This window comes from Littorina saxatilis, linkage group LG5 (assembly GCF_037325665.1).
Source record: "Littorina saxatilis isolate snail1 linkage group LG5, US_GU_Lsax_2.0, whole genome shotgun sequence".
In the NCBI taxonomy this organism is placed as follows: Eukaryota; Metazoa; Mollusca; class Gastropoda; order Littorinimorpha; family Littorinidae; genus Littorina; species Littorina saxatilis.
In genome coordinates, this window is record NC_090249.1 from 6,810,625 (window position 1) to 6,832,892 (window position 22,268).

At 42.6% G+C, this 22,268-nt stretch overlaps 1 protein-coding gene and 1 long non-coding RNA gene across 2 annotated transcripts in view; both read right to left on the bottom strand.

The window, feature by feature from the left end:
• The window catches only part of LOC138965922 (receptor-type tyrosine-protein phosphatase epsilon-like), a 103,492-nt gene extending 97,627 nt beyond the window's left edge, over positions 1-5,865 (bottom strand). Inside the window, exon 1 of the mRNA XM_070338002.1 lies at positions 5,845-5,865. Coding sequence (XP_070194103.1) covers positions 5,845-5,865 — 21 coding nt within the window. The remainder of the gene's footprint in view (positions 1-5,844) is intronic.
• The window catches only part of LOC138966208 (uncharacterized), a 349,546-nt gene that overhangs the window by 146,722 nt on the left and 180,556 nt on the right, over positions 1-22,268 (bottom strand). The gene's annotated exons all lie outside the window — the stretch shown is intronic.

Genomic DNA, 22,268 nt, shown 5'->3' on the forward strand with positions numbered 1-22,268 from the left:
TAAAAACAAAAGGAAACAAGTCGCGTAAGGCGAAAATACAATATTTAGTCAAGTAGCTGCCCTTTTTCAGCAAGACCGTATACTCGTAGCATCGTCAGTCCACCGCTCATGGCAAAGGCAGTGAAATTGACAAGAAGAGCGGGGTAGTAGTTGCGCTAAGAAGGATAGCACGCTTTTCTATACCTCTCTTTGTTTTAACTTTCTGAGCGTGTTTTTTAATCCAAACATATCATATCTATATGTTTTTGGAATCAGGAACCGACAAGGAATAAGATGAAAGTGTTTTTAAATTGATTTCGAAAAAAAAATTTTGATAATAATTTTTATATATTTAATTTTCAGAGCTTGTTTTTAATCCGAATATAACATATTTATATGTTTTTGGAATCAGCAAATGATGGAGAATAAGATAAACGTAAATTTGGATCGTTTTATAAATTTTTATTTTTTTTTACAATTTTCCGATTTTTAATGACCAAAGTCATAAATTAATTTTTAAGCCACCAAGCTGAAATGCAATACCGAACCCCGGGCTTCGTCGAAGATTACTTGACCAAAATTTCAACCAATTTGGTTGAAAAATGAGGGCGTGACAGTGCCGCCTCAACTTTCACGAAAAGCCGGATATGACGTCATCAAAGACATTTATCAAAAAAATGAAAAAAACGTTCGGGGATTTCATACCCAGGAACTCTCATGTCAAATTTCATAAAGATCGGTCCAGTAGTTTAGTCTGAATCGCTCTACACACACACACAGACACACACACAGACACACACACAGACACACGCACATACACCATACCCTCGTTTCGATTCCCCCTCGATGTTAAAATATTTAGTCAAAACTTGACTAAATATAAAAAAGAAAGAAAGATTGAATGAAAGAAAGAAAGAAGGGAAAATGAGGTACGAGAGAGAAAAACAACCAGCAACAACAAAAAACAGAAAAACAAACGAATTTAAAAAAAGGAGAACACAAACAAAGGAACGAGGACACAAGAAACAACAGAAATCCTGAACAAAACAGACAAAAATAACACTTGAGCAGAACAATAATAAACGGGAAATGAATAAACAAAAGAATCGAGGACAAGAAACAAAAGAACTCCAGAGCAAAACAAACAAATTAATAAAACACGAGCAGAGCAATACTAGATGGAAACAAAAGAAGACAGATTGAATGAAAGAAAGAACAAGTCGCGAAAGGCGAAACTACAACATTTAGTCAAGCTGTCGACGTCGAACTCAAAGAATGAAACTGAAACTGCATTTCTTCACCAAGATCGTATACTCGTAGCATCGTCAGTCCACCGCTCATGGCAAAGGTAGTGAAATTGACAAGCCAGACTACCGCGGGAGTGGTTGCGCTGAGCAGGATAGTTGATACGGAACTGGGTGGCCGAGTGGTAACGCACTTGCGCTCGGAAGCGAGAGGTTGCGAGTTCGACCCTGGGTCGGGGCGTTAGCAATTTTCTCCCCCCTTTCCTAACCTAGGTGGTGGGTTCAAGTGCTAGTCTTTCGGATGAGACCAAAAACCGAGGTCCCTTAGTGTACACTACATTGGGGTGTGCACGTTAAAGATCCCACGATTTACAAAAGGGTCTTTCCTGGCAAAATTGTATAGGCATAGATAAAAATGTCCACCAAAATACCCGTGTGACTTGGAATAATAAGCCGTGAAAAGTAGGATATGCGCCGAAATGGCTGCGATCTGCTGGCCGATGTGAATGCTTGATGTATTGTGTAAAAAATTCCATCTCACACGAAATCCTGAACAAATCAAACACAAATAACACTTGAGCAGAACAATAATAGATGGAAACAAAAAAAGAAAAAAATTCATATAATGTATGCGTCTTCGAACATGAGACTACTCCGGCAAGTTCGTGAAAAATGTTTCAAATGACTATGGTGCAAATTACTGAATATATTGACATTAGCCCTCTAAGCTTAAACCATGACTTTCCTTTTAAATAACTGAACTAAGACAAACTCTTTTTGTGCTCTGAAACAAAAAGCTGCAAAGTGTCGATAACGTTAACAAAAAGCTGCAAAGTGTCGATAACGTTAACAAAAAGTAATATTAGAAAACAGATCAAAACAAGAAGGTAGTGTTTGGAAGTTGTTTTTTTAAAAGCGATATCGTTGAAATAATATATCCGGATCGCCTTTTTGCGTTGGTGTAGACATGGCAAAGGTTTGGAAAGGTCAAGGAAATGTAAGCGTTGAAATGATGCGAAGAGCAAAACATAACTTTCTCTTGTACTTTTAAACAACCAATGGCAATCTCAGAAGACAGTCACGGATCCAACCTTTGCAAGTAGAAAGGCACAGAAACTATTCTCAATGAAATGTGAGATGTGTTTGGCACATTTAATTAAAGGACAAAGCTTTGGTCTAGATTTCGTTGAACTCTGTTTTGCTGAGTACTTTAAACAAACAGTGAACTTTTTTTCATTTCCATCGTACAAAAAAACACCACATGTCAAGATACACCGGAAAAAAACTTCCGTTGCCGTCCCCTGCTTCACCCCAAATCCCCCTACCCACTCCCCCCCCCCCCCCAACCCATAAACAAAACACCGACATACCCGTGTGACTTGGAATAATAGGCCGTGAAAGGTGAATGCTCACCCTAATAGACTTGAGGTTTGCTGGCCGATGTGAATGCGGTGAATGCGTGATATATTGTGTAAAACATTCCATCTCAAACGGCATAAATAAATCCCTGCGGCTTGAATCCGTGGTTGAGATATGTGCGCGATATTAATTGCATAAAATAAAATAAATAAAATAAATAAATTAATTGAACTGAAGATGGTGCAATCAAAAATAACAGAAGGGTCATTTTTCTGTTTGCGGTCTTGTCCCGGTTGCTTCCTGGCAGCGATTCCTTCGTTTCTTGTCGGATCTCATAACATGTTAGGTTCTCTGACCTCCTTGCAAATTAAAAAATCCTGTGTGAGCCAGTAAGTCTCCCGTTGGTATCCTGCGACTAAGCCTAAAACTGAAGGGAAGAGAACTCAGAACTCAGAACTCAGAATCAATCTTCCAACCTGTCCTTGGAACATATACAGAGAATAATTGTAAACGAAAGCAAAGACTGCGCAAAGAGAGAGAGAGAGAGAGAGAGAGAGAGAGAGAGAGAGAGAGAGGGGGGAACCAGAGTGAGAGCGAGAGACAGACGGACGGACACCTAAGTAAACGGAGAGAGAGAGAGAGAGGGGAGGGGGGTAGAAAGTAAGAGAGAGGGAGAAGCAAACGAGAGACAGAGAGAGACAGATAGACACAGACAGCGAAACAGACCTACATAAAGACAGAATCACGGAAACTCAGAAAAAGACCAGAAACAGATAAATACAGCAAAAATCAAGGCACACACTAGCCTGTACATGTATTCCTGAAAGCTAGAGGTGCACAAGAGCGCTGAATAATTGTGCATTCGATCAACATAACTCGACTCGACGTTTTTACCACTCTCCTTTCACAAGCCTCCTTCCAAAAGACGGGGAAATCTTTACAGCTTCACTGCCAAATAACGCTGGAAGTCATGAAAGTGGGAATTCTGTGTAGAATGCACACAGAGGGAAGGAATTTGGGGGGGACATTTTTCAAGAAAAAAGAGTTATGAAAAAATGCTGCAGTAAGGGATAAATTAGCATATCAGTACTTCAGTTGTTTTATTTCTTCATTTGTCTTCGTTTTTCTTTCTCTCCCGTGTGGTTGCTCAGTCGGGTTTAAATAATTTACGTAAGAACACCACCGCCCCTCCCCGCACTTAATTTATACTCACGCATTGCTACAACGAAGCGAACAGTTAACTGTTACGACTCAACTCCAAACAACTCTTGTTTAGCCGAGACTGAAATATTTTGTTGCACCATTAGGGTAAGAGTCTACGAGACCTTGGAAACGAAGTAATGACGTCACTAGTATGAGAATCTACATGTTGGATCAACGTCATTACTGCGTCATTAATATGCGAATTTACGTAACTCATGGAGTTGCATCGTGGGATGAAAACAGTTATTTGGAGGAAGGAAACGTGAACCGCTAACCATTACGGTCACTCTATTTGCCGGGTACTGAGAGGCTACAAGTGGAGAACAAGAATCCTGTGTAACCACCGATGAAAAGCCGCCGGCACCTATAAACCTACCATCCCAAGGCCTGAGATGTAACCCGCAGCCGCACAGACTCGTAGAGTAGTGTCCGGAAAGGAGCGTCAAGAGGTAAGGTGTCGTTGTAATATCGAGCGTCCATCTAGGAACAGCTATTATACACTCACATCTATGTCGCATATATTTGTTTTAGAATGTTTAATGAAGTTAATCATAAACGTACATGCTGCAAGTTAGTTCGGCATATAGATCTAGTATTTTATTCAGTAACCATGCTTGGTTTGTCTGCGAACTGCCCGACATGAAGATAGGGCAAGAAATCAAAATTAACCTTGATCCTAGGATACCGTTGTTAATAACAAGTATTACCTTTGATCCAGGGGTTCGAGCGTCTGGGATCCGCTGGGATAAGGGTGAACTAACCAAGCTACGCCACCAGTGTGATCCACCAGCGAGGAGCAAAAGGAGTTTATCTACTAATCATCATCATCATCAAGTGATCTGCATCAAGTTCGTCAATACTATGGTCATCATGTGAATCCAGGCTTCCATCAGGACATTCGGACTTTATAACTAACCAGCCCAGTTGAGATAAGTCCAGTTCGACCTAAACTAGCTGTCAATGCAAGAACAATTAACTATGAACGCAAATTCGTTAGATCTAAAATAGAAATAGTTTGTTAAAGAATCCGGAAATATTACCAACCAATAAATTTATTCATTAATCTAAATCATCAGTGTTTTACGAGATTGATTTGAAGCATGACTGTTGTAAAGTATTGAATATAACTTTGGTGTGTTCTTAGATATTGTATCTAAAACACAAGGTAAAAAGTGGAACTGCAACAATGGGGGCTCTGTCCGGAGATCTATACTGAACTCGTGTTCGTACCTAAGAAAAACTTGCATTGACAACTGGTTTACCCCATAAATTAGTTAGTCAAATTATCCGTGAAGCGACGGAAATTAGAATATTTTCTGGAAAAATCTTTCTTCATTTTTTTCTTTCTTCAAAATTCAAAATCATTTCCTGCTTCATGTCGGATTCACTCATATACAGACCAGACGGTGGTATTGGTAAGTAGAATATTTAAATTATTTCTGTAAGAAGAAATTTTAAATAACTCCGTGTTTGATTTGGGTACATTCTGCCCAAAGAATCTTCGCGATCGCTGTTGTTCACGAACAGCGTTTTTGCTAAATTAATTCGTGGAAGGATTTCCATCTAGTTCGTCGAACAGTATCATAGTCATAAGGTAAGACATAGAATTGATGTTCGACAACTTCACGGGAAATTGGCAGTTTACTAACTAACTGTCGGTTCGAATTATACTCTCAAGTTCTGATCAAAACGGTGAGTGTGTTATAATTCCAACCAGGATGGACGCTCGATAGTACTAGGACCTTAGTTTAAGTTCAGATTAAATTATAACTCTAGTCGGAGTAACATTTAAAACGTGTTGCTTATTTAAGTTGTGCTTCACATTATTAGTTATCTATAACCCGCGGGTTGATAGTTAATAGTGGGGAAAACTTCTGTGGGTGTGTTGACAGACTGAAGGTCGTCATCACATAAGGCTTTGTAAGGCAACTTACTCAGCGACACACCGCTAAGTCCTAGTTAGTCGTTTCGGTTCAAGATAGAGACGAAGGACAGGTGTAGGAAAAATCACGTGCGCGTGTAACATTGTTTGTACCAGTGTTGAAAGGTTGAACAATACCTGCGGGTAAGAGTCTTCCATATTAGAGTACCACCAAGAGTGGATGTACCAAAGTTTTGTATTTTGAGGGATTACCTAAAATGGCTGATACCAGACATCATCAGCACTACACCAGATTCTCGTCAACCGTGGGCATAGACCCAGAATATACAGAAGGAGCAAATCTGATTGATATCACCAATCTAGGTGATGACGGCCACGCCGCTCAGCCTGTGAACGGACAGGTCGAGCAGACCGTTCCATCAAGTCCCAGCGTCAGTTCGATCAAGGAATTGATCACCATGGGGAAAGAGTTTGGTTTGGAGGGAAAGGAACTACAGTCATTCGTCCAAGGGGAGAGGGATAAAGAAGCTCAAGAGCGTGAACATGAGCGAGCAGCTCAAGAGCGAAAAGATGAGCGCCAATTCAAAGAGAATGAGAGAGACAGACTCTTTAGGATAGAAGAGCTGCGCATTCAGAGCGAGGTTCAGATGAACACGAATGAAAACGCAGCTCATCCTTCCCAACCCTCACATGACCATGATCCCCGTTTCATTCCCAAAATCCCTTACCTTGATGACAAGGATGACGTTGAATCCTGGCTCAAACAGTTTGAACACTATGCCAGAGATATGAATTTGGACGAATCAAAGAAAGCCTCCCGGCTGATATACTTCTTGAAAGGTAAGGCCCGTACCATCGTGTCCAAAATGGACGATGAGGATGTTGATGACTATGAAAAGGTGAAGAGCGCGTTATTTGAAGGATTCCAGCTCACCGCTGAGCAATATCGCATGAAATTCCGCAATACTAGACGTAATCCCGCGGAAACTTACAAAGAACACATCACTAGACTCGATCGGTACCTAACCAAGTGGATCGAGCTTGATCCGTGCGAGAAAACTGTCAAAGGATTAACCGATTTGATCCTGCGAGAGCAGTCATTGCAGTCAATGCCTTCCGATCTCGCCGTGCATGTCAAAGACCGGAACCCGATCAATGCCAAGGAGATGGGAAAACTCGCGTCCGATTATGAGCTGAACAGAAGCCAAAATAAATTGAGACCGACACCAACGCGAACTCCTCAGGACGGAACGAAACGTTTTGAGAAGGATCATAAACCATCACCTCAACAAGGTAAAAGATCTTCTTTGACACCGGCGGAACGCGAAAAACTCCGAGAAGCAGGACTATGCTTCTATTGTCGCGTAGGTCTACACCGTTCGAGCGATTGTCCCTTACGGAAAAAAGGCAACACCGCCGGAGCTGTGACGGTTGAAGATGTCCGACGCGAAACACAGGGAAGAAAATCCCCGTTAGATAAATTGTGTCGAGACTGCACCACAAAAAAGTTTTCGGATCTAGTTGACGTCAAAGTCAACGGCAAACGAGTGACCGCCCTGAGAGACTCGGGCTGTAGCTCGATTGTGGTGGCCGCACATCTTGTGCCGGCCGACAAAATGACTGGTCAGAGAAAGAGGACCACGTTAGCGGACAAAAGTAAAGTCCGGTACTGCGAGACCGCGATCATTCATGTGGATTCGCCCTTCTTCTGCGGAGAGACAGAAGTCGTGGTCATGGCGGATCCCATAATGCCGGTGCTCATAGGGGAGTTCCATGGAACTCAGAACGACAGGAGGAAAACACCGATTTTCCCTGTCAGAGAACCTGCCTGGTATCACGACAGCGCTGAGACAGTCGCTGGGGCCGTAGATACCAGAGCACAGTCCAAATTGGACAATGATAGAGACAAATCTGCGAGTAAGCCAAGTAGCCGGGAGCCAACATCGGATATGTTTACTCCAAAGGACTTACGCGAGGCTCAGAAGACAGATCCTTCGTTAGACAGCATCAGGAAACAAGCTGCTACTGGAGAAGAGAGAGGCCACATGAGGGTCGTGGAAAAGAATGGTATCTTGTACCAGTCGACGTTCAATCGGAAAGGAGAGGAGTCTTTGAAGGTTATTCTTCCCAAATCGTTCCGTAGTAAGGTGCTCGCATTCGGCCATGATCATCCAATGGCAGGACACCAAGGTCAGCGTCGTACCGCCGAAAGGATTAGACGCGAATTTTGGTGGCCATGCTGTGGTGTTGAGATCCGCCGCTACTGCTTGTCATGTGACGCTTGCCAGCGATCCGCGCCAAAACACCTTACAAAGAAGGTCCCATTGGGCAAGATGCCAGTGTTCGAGACTGCTTTCAGAAGAGTAGCAGTCGATATCATCGGGCCTATTCTTCCTATGTCCGAGAACAAAAAACGGTACATCCTCGTCATGGTTGACTTTGCCACCCGCTACCCTGAAGCTGTCGCGTTGAAGGACATCCACGCCGAGACAGTAGCCGATGCTTTGTGGGATTTTTGGACTAGACTCGGTATCCCAAGTGAAATATTGACTGATAACGGGAGCCAGTTCACAGGCACTCTGATGCAGGAAGTCACTGAACTCCTCCGCATCAAAAGGAAAACCTCTGCGGTATTTCATCCAGCTGGGAATGGTTTGTGCGAGAGAATGAATGGCACGTTAAAGAACATGCTCAAAAAGATGTGCATAGAACAGCCCAAAGCATGGGATACGTTCATCTCTGCATTACTGTTCGCATACCGCGAGACTCCTCAAGAGAGTTTAGGTTTCTCGCCATTCGAACTGTTGTTCGGGCGTACTGTCAGAGGACCAATGCAACTCTTGAGACAGATTTGGACAGATGAGAGCGTCTCAGATGAGGTCAAAACCACTGCGGAATATGTAGTGAACCTTCGTGAGAGGATCGAAGAGACCTGTTTGCTTGCTCGAGAGAACCTGAAAAAAGCCTCAGTGCGATCTGCTCAATATTACGATCGTAAAGCCAAACCAAGGTCGCTAAAACCAGGAGAGAAAGTCCTGATTCTCAAGCCATTGAAAACAAACAAACTGGAACTCACTTGGCAAGGTCCATTTGAAGTGTTAGAGAAGTTGAATGATTTCGACTACAAAGTCCAAGTAAGGAGGAAGGAAAAAGTATTCCATGTCAACCTCCTCAAGGCTTACGTCGAACGTGAGCAACCTGTCACCGATGGAACAATTCCGGTTGCAGTAGTAGAAGAAGAAGAGGAAGAAGTGATCGTCTCAGTAGTGGTAGAGGAGGACGAAACCACTAACGACGACATCTTCAGGTTGGACAGTCAGAGGACTATCCCAACATTTGAGACAAAGCGCACAGAAGGTTTAGACCACGTGCACTTTTCAGAGAAACTCACTCAGTCACAGCGAACTGAAGCAAGACAGATCTGCGCGGACAGACTAGATAATCTGACCGACGTACCACTCACCACGAATCTGACTACGTGTCGAATCGAGGTCACAGACAAGAAACCGGTCTATATAAGACCACGCCCCATTCCACATGCGTATGTGAAGATGGTGGAGAATGAAGTCGAAGAGATGTTGAAGCTAGGAGTCATCGAACCCGCCAACTCAGCTTACAATTCACCCATTGTTCTCGTCAAAAAGAAAGAAGAAGGGAAGTACCGCTTTTGCGCGGACCTCCGTGGGTTGAATGATGTCACGGTGTTCGATGGGGAACCCATCACCGACGTTCAACATTTGTTCCAAAGCTTAGGAAAAGCCAAGTACTTCTCCAAGCTAGATCTCACGCGTGGCTACTGGGGAATACCCATTGTCGAGGAAGACAGAGACAAAACCGCGTTTGTGACGTCACGAGGCCAGTTCCGATGGGTGAACATGCCCTTCGGGTTGAAGACCGCCACTGGCATTTTCAACAGGATGATGAGGAAGTTGCTAGGTCCCCTCAACAGAGACGATGTGTACCATTTTATGGATGACATCTTGATAGCCACTGAGACGTGGGAGCAACACATGGAAGCCCTGAAGGCAGTCCTTCAGCGGCTCAAAGAAGCCAACCTTGCAGCAAAACCGTCGAAATGCTACATCGGATTCGACCAATTGCCGTATCTTGGCCATGAAATCGGGCATGGAGAGAGGTGGCCAGAAGACGATAAAATCGTGAAGATCGTGAACGCCAAAGAGCCAGCTACAAAGAAACAGCTACGCGCATTTTTGGGTCTCACGGGGTTTTACCGAGAATACCTGGAAAACTACTCGACTGTGGTCGTGCCGCTCACCGACATGACAAAGAAGAGCTTGCCAGACAAACTCAAATGGAGTGACGAGGCAAAGAAGAGCTTCGCAAGACTCAAACGAATGGTCAGTGAGAAACCAGTCCTGAAAATGCCTGATTTCGGCAAGGACTTCGTTCTCCGCACTGACGCATCAGACCGAGGAATCGGTGCGGTACTGATGCAACTACATGGAGAGAAGCTACACCCCGTAGCGTACCAGTCGAAGAAGCTACTCGGGGCTGAGTCCCGATACGCGACTGTGGAAAAGGAATGTCTAGCAACAGTCTGGGGAGTACAGAAGTTTGAAAGATACCTGTACGGACGACACTTTGTGTTGGAGACAGACCACCAACCCTTGAAATGCCTACAGAGGAATCCAACAAACCCTCGCCTGTTACGATGGTCGCTACAATTGCAACCATACTCCTTCACAATCAACTACATCCCAGGAAAGGACAACCTAGGTGCCGACTATTTGAGTCGCATCAACTGAGTTTCAGAGTCCAGAAGGGAAATTTGTCCACCCCGTTGGAGTAGTGAGGCCAAACTGGCCGCGACAGGCTCATGCGGATCTACTCCAAAATGTGGAAACAATTGTATATGCATATTGTATATTGTATTGTATTGTATTGTATATTGAGTCGTATAAACGGAAACGAAATAAGATTTCGCTTGTCCACCCCCCGGGGTTATGTTACGACTCAACTCCAAACAACTCTTGTTTAGCCGAGACTGAAATATTTTGTTGCACCATTAGGGTAAGAGTCTACGAGACCTTGGAAACGAAGTAATGACGTCACTAGTATGAGAATCTACATGTTGGATCAACGTCATTACTGCGTCATTAATATGCGAATTTACGTAACTCATGGAGTTGCATCGTGGGATGAAAACAGTTATTTGGAGGAAGGAAACGTGAACCGCTAACCATTACGGTCACTCTATTTGCCGGGTACTGAGAGGCTACAAGTGGAGAACAAGAATCCTGTGTAACCACCGATGAAAAGCCGCCGGCACCTATAAACCTACCATCCCAAGGCCTGAGATGTAACCCGCAGCCGCACAGACTCGTAGAGTAGTGTCCGGAAAGGAGCGTCAAGAGGTAAGGTGTCGTTGTAATATCGAGCGTCCATCTAGGAACAGCTATTATACACTCACATCTATGTCGCATATATTTGTTTTAGAATGTTTAATGAAGTTAATCATAAACGTACATGCTGCAAGTTAGTTCGGCATATAGATCTAGTATTTTATTCAGTAACCATGCTTGGTTTGTCTGCGAACTGCCCGACATGAAGATAGGGCAAGAAATCAAAATTAACCTTGATCCTAGGATACCGTTGTTAATAACAAGTATTACCTTTGATCCAGGGGTTCGAGCGTCTGGGATCCGCTGGGATAAGGGTGAACTAACCAAGCTACGCCACCAGTGTGATCCACCAGCGAGGAGCAAAAGGAGTTTATCTACTAATCATCATCATCATCAAGTGATCTGCATCAAGTTCGTCAATACTATGGTCATCATGTGAATCCAGGCTTCCATCAGGACATTCGGACTTTATAACTAACCAGCCCAGTTGAGATAAGTCCAGTTCGACCTAAACTAGCTGTCAATGCAAGAACAATTAACTATGAACGCAAATTCGTTAGATCTAAAATAGAAATAGTTTGTTAAAGAATCCGGAAATATTACCAACCAATAAATTTATTCATTAATCTAAATCATCAGTGTTTTACGAGATTGATTTGAAGCATGACTGTTGTAAAGTATTGAATATAACTTTGGTGTGTTCTTAGATATTGTATCTAAAACACAAGGTAAAAAGTGGGACTGCAACAGTAACAAGGAACTTAGTCGATAAATATCGACAGGGGGCGGACAAATGGTTTACATGTGAAATGTGTGTATATGGGTGTGGGTCTGAAACAAACAAACAAACAAACAAACCATGTGACCCCCCCCCCCTCCCACCGCTCGCGGGCTGAACGACTGACGTCACATGTCGCTTCGGTCTTTTCCAGAAGAACACCGCGTGTACATAATACACAATTCGATCGCGTAGCACTGCCAATGCCCTTTTTCGCAACGAAAACCGTGCTGCTGTTTCTTGTGTGTTAAATCTGAAAGCAATATAAGTGAACGAACAATTGAAAACTGATATCACGTTACTAAACTCCCAAAAGTAATAAATTACTTCTGACTGCGGTACACAATACATTTTCAAAGCAATTTTTATTATTTTCAAGACATAAAAAATACAACGGAAGAAAAATGCATGCAATAACAATTTTTTTAAAGTACAGACTAAATACTGAAGCTCTCTATTTCTCTTTAGTATGTTGGATTCAGGTGTACTTACTCACAGTTGCAGACAGATACAGATTCAAACACGTGTCGAGCGTAAAACAAAAAGTGAAACTAGAGAATAACATGAACCTGAAAACTTTTAAAATATTTGTACCCAGCACCAAATGAGATTATTGTAAAAAAAAAATGTAATACAAAGTGTGTGTGTTCTACATAAGACAGGAGAATTTACATAGCAACAGAAAACATGCTTGTAAATCACTGAGCACCAATGTACAGCAGTCCCTCTCATGAACGGACACCCTTGGGCCACAGCAAAACTGTCCGTACATTGCAGGTGTCCGGTCACGGGAGGGGTGACCACACCACCCCCTCCCCCATCCCCCATACACTCACACAGAGACACACAAACAACAGGATTGAGTCTATGTTGTTATGTTATGTTATGTTATCAGACTGGTACTTAGGCTGTTAAGCCTTTGTCTGATCTTTTGATCTTTTTATTTTTTATTATTTTTTTTTGTTTTTTGTTTTGTTTTTTTGCTTTTTTTTGTTGTTGTTTTGTTTTGTTTTGTTTTGTTTTGTTTTTGGTTTTTGTAACTTATTCAGCCACACATACAAACATATTCTACATACATAAAAAGCAAATAAGCCTACAAAACCGCTCCAGTCCAACCACATTCCGCGTACACAATCATTACTTCCATCCCCATTTTGAAATATCGCAACAGGACCTCCAGATATATAACACGATCATATGTGTTCTCTGTTTGCATGTTTGTCCAGTGTCTTGTCCCCACATAAAGCATATTAACTCTACCTGTCCCAAGATAGGCCAAATGGTTCTAAGAGGACGTTAAAACTAATTATCATCATCATCTTTTGATCAGTTGCTATCCTAGCCTAACTTTTGGGCTAGGTAACCTACACGATCTTTTGACCGTGGCCTATATGCTAATCACTTCTTGTGGCTGCTAAACAATAAACTCCTAATACTTCTTTAAACGTTCTGTAAAAATGATTTGTATGAAAAGTGTTGAAAAGAAGAGATAAAATAAATCCTCAAGGCAGTGAACACACTCACCATGCACTGACATACGAAAGCAGCCACACAAACACAGCACAGAGGAGCGTGTGCAGATGCTTTGCAAGAATAAGCTTGAAACCCAGTTTGAATATATAGCAGCAGATAGAGCTGCATGTCATAATCATGTAATTTATTTTCATCTTGTCTGGCTTTATTGACTGCATGCCGATCATGTGGCATGGCAGTGACTTTTCACTCTTCAGTCGGAAATACACTGTACATAACACAGCTCACACTCTCCCTCACTAATGCCTACCCCAAGCCGTGACAACTGATGCTTGGAAATTGTGTGGAAGAGTACACCTCTCTATTTCTCTCCAATGCTCTTCCTGCTGACATGCAGTGACACCGGACACCCCACAGAGTTTAGCCAGCTACCCCTCCACCCCCCACCCCCCCCCCCCCGCCTCCCTCTCTCTCTCACTCCCTCCAGCCATGTACTGTTGGGCTGTGGCCAGAGAGGTCACCTCCAACTGTTCACTCAGAGCAAAACCAGTTGACTGTGTCGTAACTTTTGACACAGCAAGACAACTGAAGGGTTCACAGATTAGGTAACCGACTCAATGGTCAAGGCTGAGGGGAAACAAGAGTATCTTGTCAATGAAAGAGGTTACACACAGACACACGATGCTGAGAACTGTGGCCGGTTTTTCACTCTCTTTCGCTCAGGACCTTGACTGAGACGGACGATTCGATTTGATCGCTTCACCACGCCTTTCCAACTATGTGCTCCCATACAGTTTTGGTAGATACATGCTTGTGCAAGTATGTTATTAGTATTACCAATATGAATCTTATTTTCCTTTCGATGGTCAGTTTTACTCACCTCTGTAACGGCAGTCACCTCTGCGAATGCTGTCGAAGAATCTAACCGAAAGTAAACATTCTGGGAATCTACGCGCATCGGCCTTGACGCAAGTTCAATACTGAGCCAATGAGCGCGGCGCGCGAAGTTGGCCTCAATCTTCCCTCACCGTAGACCAGATTAGTAGGTGCTTGATTTTGGTATTTTGATTTTACATAACATTAAACCTTTCTTGGGGTTCATGGTCATGGCAACAGCCATAATAATATTATATCATGTATAATATTACATTTCAGCATATTTGAATTGCATGTCATCATACCAAACTGTCATACATTTTTATTCCCACATCATTCTGATTGATCACAACCAAACCTACTATCAGTGGACACATCCAAATGTAAGCGCCTGTTCTTGACAACTTTTAATCGATCTAAAAATAGCAACTTGCTGGGTCCTTTGTCGACAACAGACACTGTTTGGCCTGTAGGTAAAATGTACAATGTATTTTCTAATTTGTGCACAAAAGCTTTTTTTCTTTTTTCTTTTTTTTTAACATAACAATGTTTAATGTCACTGTATGTTTAAAAGACCATGGTCATATTTGTAAAAAAATGTTAAATTAGAAAATAAATAACATTTTGGTTCATGATTTTTCCTACACCTGTGCTGAAAATAAGAAATAAAAATGTCGGTATATAAGTCGCTCAAATACAACTAGGTATGAATGGCTCGGTTTGAGTTTGTTGCAGTTGACCCTGCACAATGCGACCTATTATGTTTTTGCGATTTTGCCGTCACCCCTCCCATAGGGTGACGTATTTCACAACTTCCTGTGTTACACAAACTCTGTGATGACCAATTTTGCCTTCACTCCTCCCATAGGGTGACGGATTTCACAACTTTCTACAGATGAACAATGTTGCCTCCACCCCTCCCATAGGGTGACGGATGTCACAACTTCCTGTGTGCACAAACTGATGACGTATTTCACAACAAAATGGCGCTGCCCATGGTCAACCTCGAAACTATCCGTATAGAATGGGGGCGTCCTCGCCCCCATAACAATGGAAACAAAGATGCTATTCATCGTCAATTTCAGACGTCAACTCACGCACACACACACATACACGCATACACGCGGTCACGCACGAACGCACGCAGAGGAAAACTCACACACACACGCACGCACACACACAAGCACGCGCGCGCGCACACGCACACACACACACACACACACATACCATGGCGCAACGCGGAACAAAAATATGGAGAGCACACGAAAAAGCACAGTGTCCCACAAAGAAACCGGTCCGTCAAAAATATCTTTGCGCACGAACACAAAACAACTGTTGACAGGATCCTGTATTTAAGCTTTCATAGACATAAGTATAAGCCGGTAGATGAAGACCTCACCTGTGTGAAGTCATTACACAAAAAGCTTTTCCGTGTCCAACACTGCCAGCACTTTACGCAGCGACTCAATCAGACAACAACATCCAAGGAGAGAAAAAAAACAAAAATCAAACCAACACAAAACATCAGAAAAATCACAATGGCGATCAAACGCGCAATCACGGTCAGAGATGCGGCGCTTGATTTCCTAATGCTTGCCAATATTTCCGTTTGATCCCTTACAGAGTGGTGCTAAAATCGCCCCAAGTGCTTGCATAAAACATGATGATAAAAGAAAGGGTGGCCAGAAAGCATGTGTTCATACGCAGCGTCAAGGACCGCTTTCCGCTTAACGAGCGAGACAAAAAAAAACAGGGCTATATTGTATGTATAATGGTTGGAATGGACGAATTCATAGTTTACGCGCGTCTGCTTTCAGCCGCATAATCAGGGCTATCTTGTCTTGTATGCATAACGGCTGGAATGGGCGTAGAATTAGGGCTATTGTGTATGTGTAATAGCTGGAATGGACGTATTCATACGCTCGTCTGCTCTACCAAGAATCAGGGCTCTCTTGTATGTGTAATGGCCGGAATGGACGTATTCATACGCGCGTCCACTTTGTGCAGAATCAGGGCTCTCTTGTATGTATTATGGTTGGAATGGGCGTATTCATACGCGCGTCTACTTTCAGAAGAATCAGGGCTTTCATTTACGTATAGTGATTGAAATGGGCGTATTCATACGCGCGTCTGCTTTGCGCTGAATCAGGGCTATCTTGTATGTATAAAGGCTGGAATAGGCGTACTGATACGCACTACTTTCAGCAGAATCAGGGCTATCTTGTATGTATAATGGCTGGAAAAGGCGTATCATACGAGCGTTTTTTGCGCAGAATCAGGGCTATTCTGTATGTATAACGGCTGGAATAGGCGTACTGATACGAGCGTCTACTTTCAGCAGAATCAGGGCTATCTTGGATGCATAATGGCTATAATGGGCGTACTGATACGCGCGTCTACTTTCACTGCAGAATCAGGGCTTTCTTTTGCGTATAATGGTTGGAATGGGCGTATTCGTATGCGCATCTGTTTTGCGCTGAATCAGGGCTACCAACACCAACAGATACGAAGAGAGCGAGAAACAGACAGGCAGACAAACAGAGACAGAGACAGAAAGATTAAGAGAGAGAAGTCCCCCGGGGGACGCTTCGGTGACCTAAACTGTCCCAGGGGACCATTTGGTATCACAATTATGTCCACTTGCCACGTTCTGCAATTTGTCCCCCCCCCCCCCCCCCCCCATTCTTCTTTGAAAATATCCCCCACCCCAAACCATCCCCACCCAAAACCATCCCCATCCAAAACCATCCCCACCCAAAACCATCCCCACCCAAAACCATCCCCACCCAAGTATAAATGAAGAGAGATAGGCTAAAGGGTTATAATCGGTAGGTCGCAGGTTCGAATTCGGGGCGGTACGGACACGGGTCAACTTTATGTGCAGACCCAAAGACGGAAGCCATGTCCCACCCCCGTGTCACCACTGTGGCACGTAAAAGACCTCGGTCAATCTGCCATAAGTGAGAGAGATAGGCTAAAGGGTTATGATCGGAAGGTCGCAGGTTCGAATTCGGGGCGGGACGGACTCGGGTCAACTTTATGTGCAGACCCAAAGACGGAAGCCATGTCCCACCCCCGTGTCACCACTGTGGCACGTAAAAGACCTCGGTCAATCTGCCATAAGTGAGAGAGATAGGCTAAAGGGTTATGATCGGAAGATCGCAGGTTCGAATTCGGGGCGGGACGGACTCGGGTCAACTTTATGTGCAGACCCAAAGACGGAAGCCATGTCCCACCCCCGTGTCACCACTGTGGCACGTAAAAGACCTCGGTCATTCTGCCATAAGTGCAGATGGCTGATGCCACCTAAACACGCATACATTTGTTTATTTCGTCAAAAGCCGTGAGGGCGTAAAACTCGAATCATATAACCCATATCTTGTTCTTAAAGAGGCGAAATATTTAGCCTGTAGGACATAAAGCATTCTCTCTTTCTTCAAACGGTTATAACTAAACCCGATGGGGAGTGTTTTCGGATTCGTGTTACCGAAGCGAACCCCGGGCGACACTTTCAGCTGGGGGACAGAGCGGGGTGTTACACCGGGAAACACATTTAAAACAACATTTGAAACCCCGATTCTTAATTCTAAAACGTTTACCAAGACATTTATCAATATCCAACAACAAGATCACGAGATTAGGATGCCGAAAACATCCAATTTGTTTTCATTCCAGAAAAGGGAAGAATAATCGCAGTTGCAAAAAACTAAACTAATTAAAACAAACACGGAAATTGCGTGATTTAAGAAATAACGGTATAATTGTACGCTTTTAGAGAGAGAACGAAAGAAGAGGGGTAGAGAGGAAGAGGGCAAAAGGAAGAAAGAAAGAGAGGAGAATGAGTTAGATAAACTTTAGGGAGAGAGTGTGAAAGAGAAAAAGCGAGATAAAAAAGACAGAAAAAAGAGGTAGATAGAAAGAGAGAGACAGAGGCAGAGAGAGGGGGGAGAGGGGGGGGGGGTTGCGTTAAATTCCCTCAATCGCGGAGGTATCAAGAAGTTACGCAAGAAATGGAAAAACAACACCAAGAAGAATGTGTATTCTTCCGTCCTGACATCCATTTTGCGTCCCCGTGTTGAATGTTTTCCATCGCCAGCGTTTAGCCACAACTATTTTTCTTCCTCCGTTGCCTTCTCTCAAAAGCGTGAAGGCGGAAGATTTCATTTCCCTGAATGTTACCGAGAAGCGAGTTATTTTAATTTCTTTCTCTCCTTGCTGCTTCGCCGTTGAAAAAAAGAATCATCACGAAACACGCTTATTTAGACAATTGACGGCAGAAATATTGCATTGGGGAAAAAAGCTTTCGCTTTAACAAGAATTGATCGCAGCAAAGCCATTTTCTTTTCCGGCCTACTTGGCTTGACCTTTTCTCGCCTTTTGGGAGCAAAACTCTTTAGAGAAAATGGCAAAGGAGAAAGGATGAGCGCGATGAAGAAAAAACAAAACAAACAAACAAAAAACATAACTTGTTGCCTGTTTGTGTATAATGCTGTCAACTGTACCGGCATGGCTGTTCCCATTGACTCGATGTCGAAACGAACATGGTGAATAGATCGAAAACAGCAAGACATGGTGAAAGGTTGTATCATATACTGTTACATCTTCCTGTTTGATTTTATCGACATTCCAAACCGTATCAATACCTTTCTCCTTGTGTCCATTTTACCCACAATCCCGCATATAGCCATATCAGTTGAAGGGACGTTGACAAGGCCAAAAAAAAATAGGTCTGTTTACGGTAACATAGGCCCAAAAAATAGGGTCGGTAGGTCGGGATTTTTTTTTTCTTTTTTTTTCCAAAAAACCATATTTTTTACGTTATTTTGCCAGAAAAAACAAGATTTTTTTTTTTCCCCCCCAAATGCCAAAAAAAAAAGTCTAGGGTCGCGCGAAAAAACTAGGGTCGGTCGGGTTACCGTAAACAGACCTATTTTTTTGGGGGGGGCCCAAACAGTTTTTGACTTATTCTTTGCTTGGTTTGCTTTGACTCTGATTTTGATCCAGATAGTTTTATAATATATAAGTAATGTTATATCCGACATCATACTTGTGTTATTCTCCAAACTGCGTAGGGCACGTAATATAAGCGTTCGCTTGAGTTCGTGTCCCTATTGTTTCTCGTTTTATTATTGTATCATGTTTAATTTTTAGTAAAACCTTGTTTAAACACAACAACCAACATTTTTATCGCAGCATTTTCGATTCGCTTCATGGTCAAAGTACTTCGCCTGGTTTCGCCCCCGTTTTCGTCCCATTTTTGTAGTGTCATTCGTCCCATTTTCATACCTCTGTGCTCGTGTGAAAACGTTAAACATATTATTGGCTACGAACACAATTATTTTGTGGACACAGAACCATTTTTGCAAGTTCAAACTTGATACTTTGAAAGACTTTTTGAATTGTAATCAGTTTGGGGGCGAAATAAACATGAGGCGAAGTAGATGTACACATGACGGCCATTCAATGAACAATGTAACTCATTTGTCTGTTTATCGATCTTGTCGATGTATTTCACATTGCCTTAACTGAGATGTTCGTTTCTGAACATATCAATAGTGCAGGAGGCGAATTTTCTTTGAATTCCATGGCAAGCTGTCAATTTGAGAACAGCATTAATCAATAAGAAGTCCAAAAGAAAATGGAAAACCTAAACTCTAGCACGCCATTTTGCCCAATAGCTAACAGTAAAGGGACACGTTTTAAACCGCAGGCAGGAAAAGCAAAGATGCAGAAAGATGGAGAAAAAACATTGCAGCTAAACTGTTGCATGTTTGCTCATGACATTATCGGCACGAGTGACATGACAGGTTGTCTCACGTTTGAAACGTCAAGACCTTGCAATCAGATCGAGTCCACTTTGAGTGCAGGCGGTCTAGCGGAAAGTGTGTCTGCCGTAACAACAGGCTCTAAAAACTCCCTTCTGAACGCCTTGGGCTGGTTATAGCGGCAAAATGCATGCTTTATGCAAGAGCTCAAAAACGAGGATGGAAAAATCGACAGTTCCTCGACGGATTACTGACGCAAAAAATGTCACATGTTTATTCCATTTCCTGTTGAATACAGACCGGCGCATGCGTGCAGTGCATGCGCAGTGGAGCGAAAGATGGCGGATAATTGACAAGCGTGGCTTGGTGTTGATTCCGTGTGATTTGTTTTCCATGTTTGGCCAAAGGGAACAAGAGGACTCTTTTGATGAGGTTTTTCTCTGTGTGACCTGAGTGACACCGATACACACGCACATGTCAAATTTATAATTTCCACCCCGAGCGTTGTTTCAAAAGCGGTTTTAATACTGATCGGGCGCTTCACGCTTCGGAACATCCATTGAAAGCGATGCTTTAAAATAAATTTGATTCTGGTGCATTTTCGGTTCAGTTATTGTGTGCTTTGAATTATATTGAAATAGATTACTTGTTAATGCACTCCTCGCCTGCAAATGAAGCGAAATGGCCCATTACAAGTGATGCAGCCGAAAATCAATGAAGCGCTGTTTTAATTGACTACGATGAAGAACTCTCTCTCTCTCTCTCTCTCTCTCTCTCTCTCTCTCTCTCTCTCTCTCTCTCTCTCTCTCTCTCTCTCTCTCTCTCTCTCTCTCTCTCTCTCTCTCTCCATTTTTGGGTGATGTTTTCCTTCTGTTCATATATGTAGTGTGTTTTGTCTCAGTGATGTCGGTTTAAAATACACCTACTGCAATATTTTACTACAGAATACGAAAGCACTCCAGGCGAGCACAATATGAACAAACAAAATCCTCTATTAATGTAATTTCAAAATAAACTAGGACAGGAAAACCCACAAGTTATAGCAGCAAAAATGCGCAAGTGGTCCTTAAAACGGTAGAGGACGTTCAACGTAACTGAATTAGCAGCAAAGTTCAACAAAAAGTCAGAAAGTCTGCACAAGTCGTCAAGAGATGAAAAGAGCTTTCAAACTGTTGCGATCATATACCAGATACATTCTAAAAGTATAGAAAAGTAAACAGGCTAGGCCAGTCCCATCATTTCCGATAGAATTTGACCATTTTTCAAGATCAAAACGCACACAGTAAGTTTAACTGGTTTAAGTGGTTTATGTGGGTTAGTGACTGTGTTTTGAGGTTGGAGTTCTTCCTAATTCGTAAACGATACCTACTTGCAATACATCAATTTGGCAGTACGAGATTTGCTAACACAAATTAATGACACTTATATGCAAACCTCACAAGATTAACGTAACAAAAATACGTAGGCCAACAAAAAGCCGCAGCACAAATTGCAGCAAGAGCTAAACACAGGCCCTACCTGTGACCACATCAGAAGATAACGCAAAACGAAAGAAACAATGAAGGCGAGAAGAGTGCATGGAACATGAAACAAGTTGCGTAAGGCGAAATTACTACATTTAGTCACGCAGTGGAACTCACAGAATGAAACTGAACGCACTGCATTTTTTCGCAATGACCGTAGTCCGCCGCTTGTGCAAAACGGAGTGAAACTGACGAGCCTATTTAGCGCGGTAGTGGTTTCGCTGTGCTGCATAGCACGCTTTTCTGTGCCTCTCTTCGTTGTAACTTTCTGAGCGTGTTTTTAATCCAAACATATCATATCTATATGTTTTTGGAATCGGGAACCGACAAGGAATAAGATGAAATTGTTTTTAAATCAATTTCAGAAATTTAATTTGTATCATAATTTTTATATTTTTAATTTTCAGAGATTGTTTTAATCCAAATATAACATATTTATATGTTTTTGGAATCAGGAAATGATGTAGAATAAGATGAACGTAAATTTGGATCGTTTTATATAAAAAAAAGTTTTATTACAATTTTCAGATTTTTAATGACCAAAGTCATAAATTAATTTTTAAGCCACCAAGCTGAAATGTAATACCGAAGTCCGGCCTTCGTCGAAGATTTCTTTACAACAATGTCAATCAATTTGATTGAAAAATTAGGGTGTGACAGTGCCGCCTCAACTTTTACAAAAAGCAGGATATGACGTCATCAAAGATATTTATCCAAAAAATGAAAAAAAAAATCTGGGGATATCATACCCAGGAACTCTCATGAAGTAGTTTACTCTGAATCGCTCCACACACACACACACACACACAGAGACAGACACACA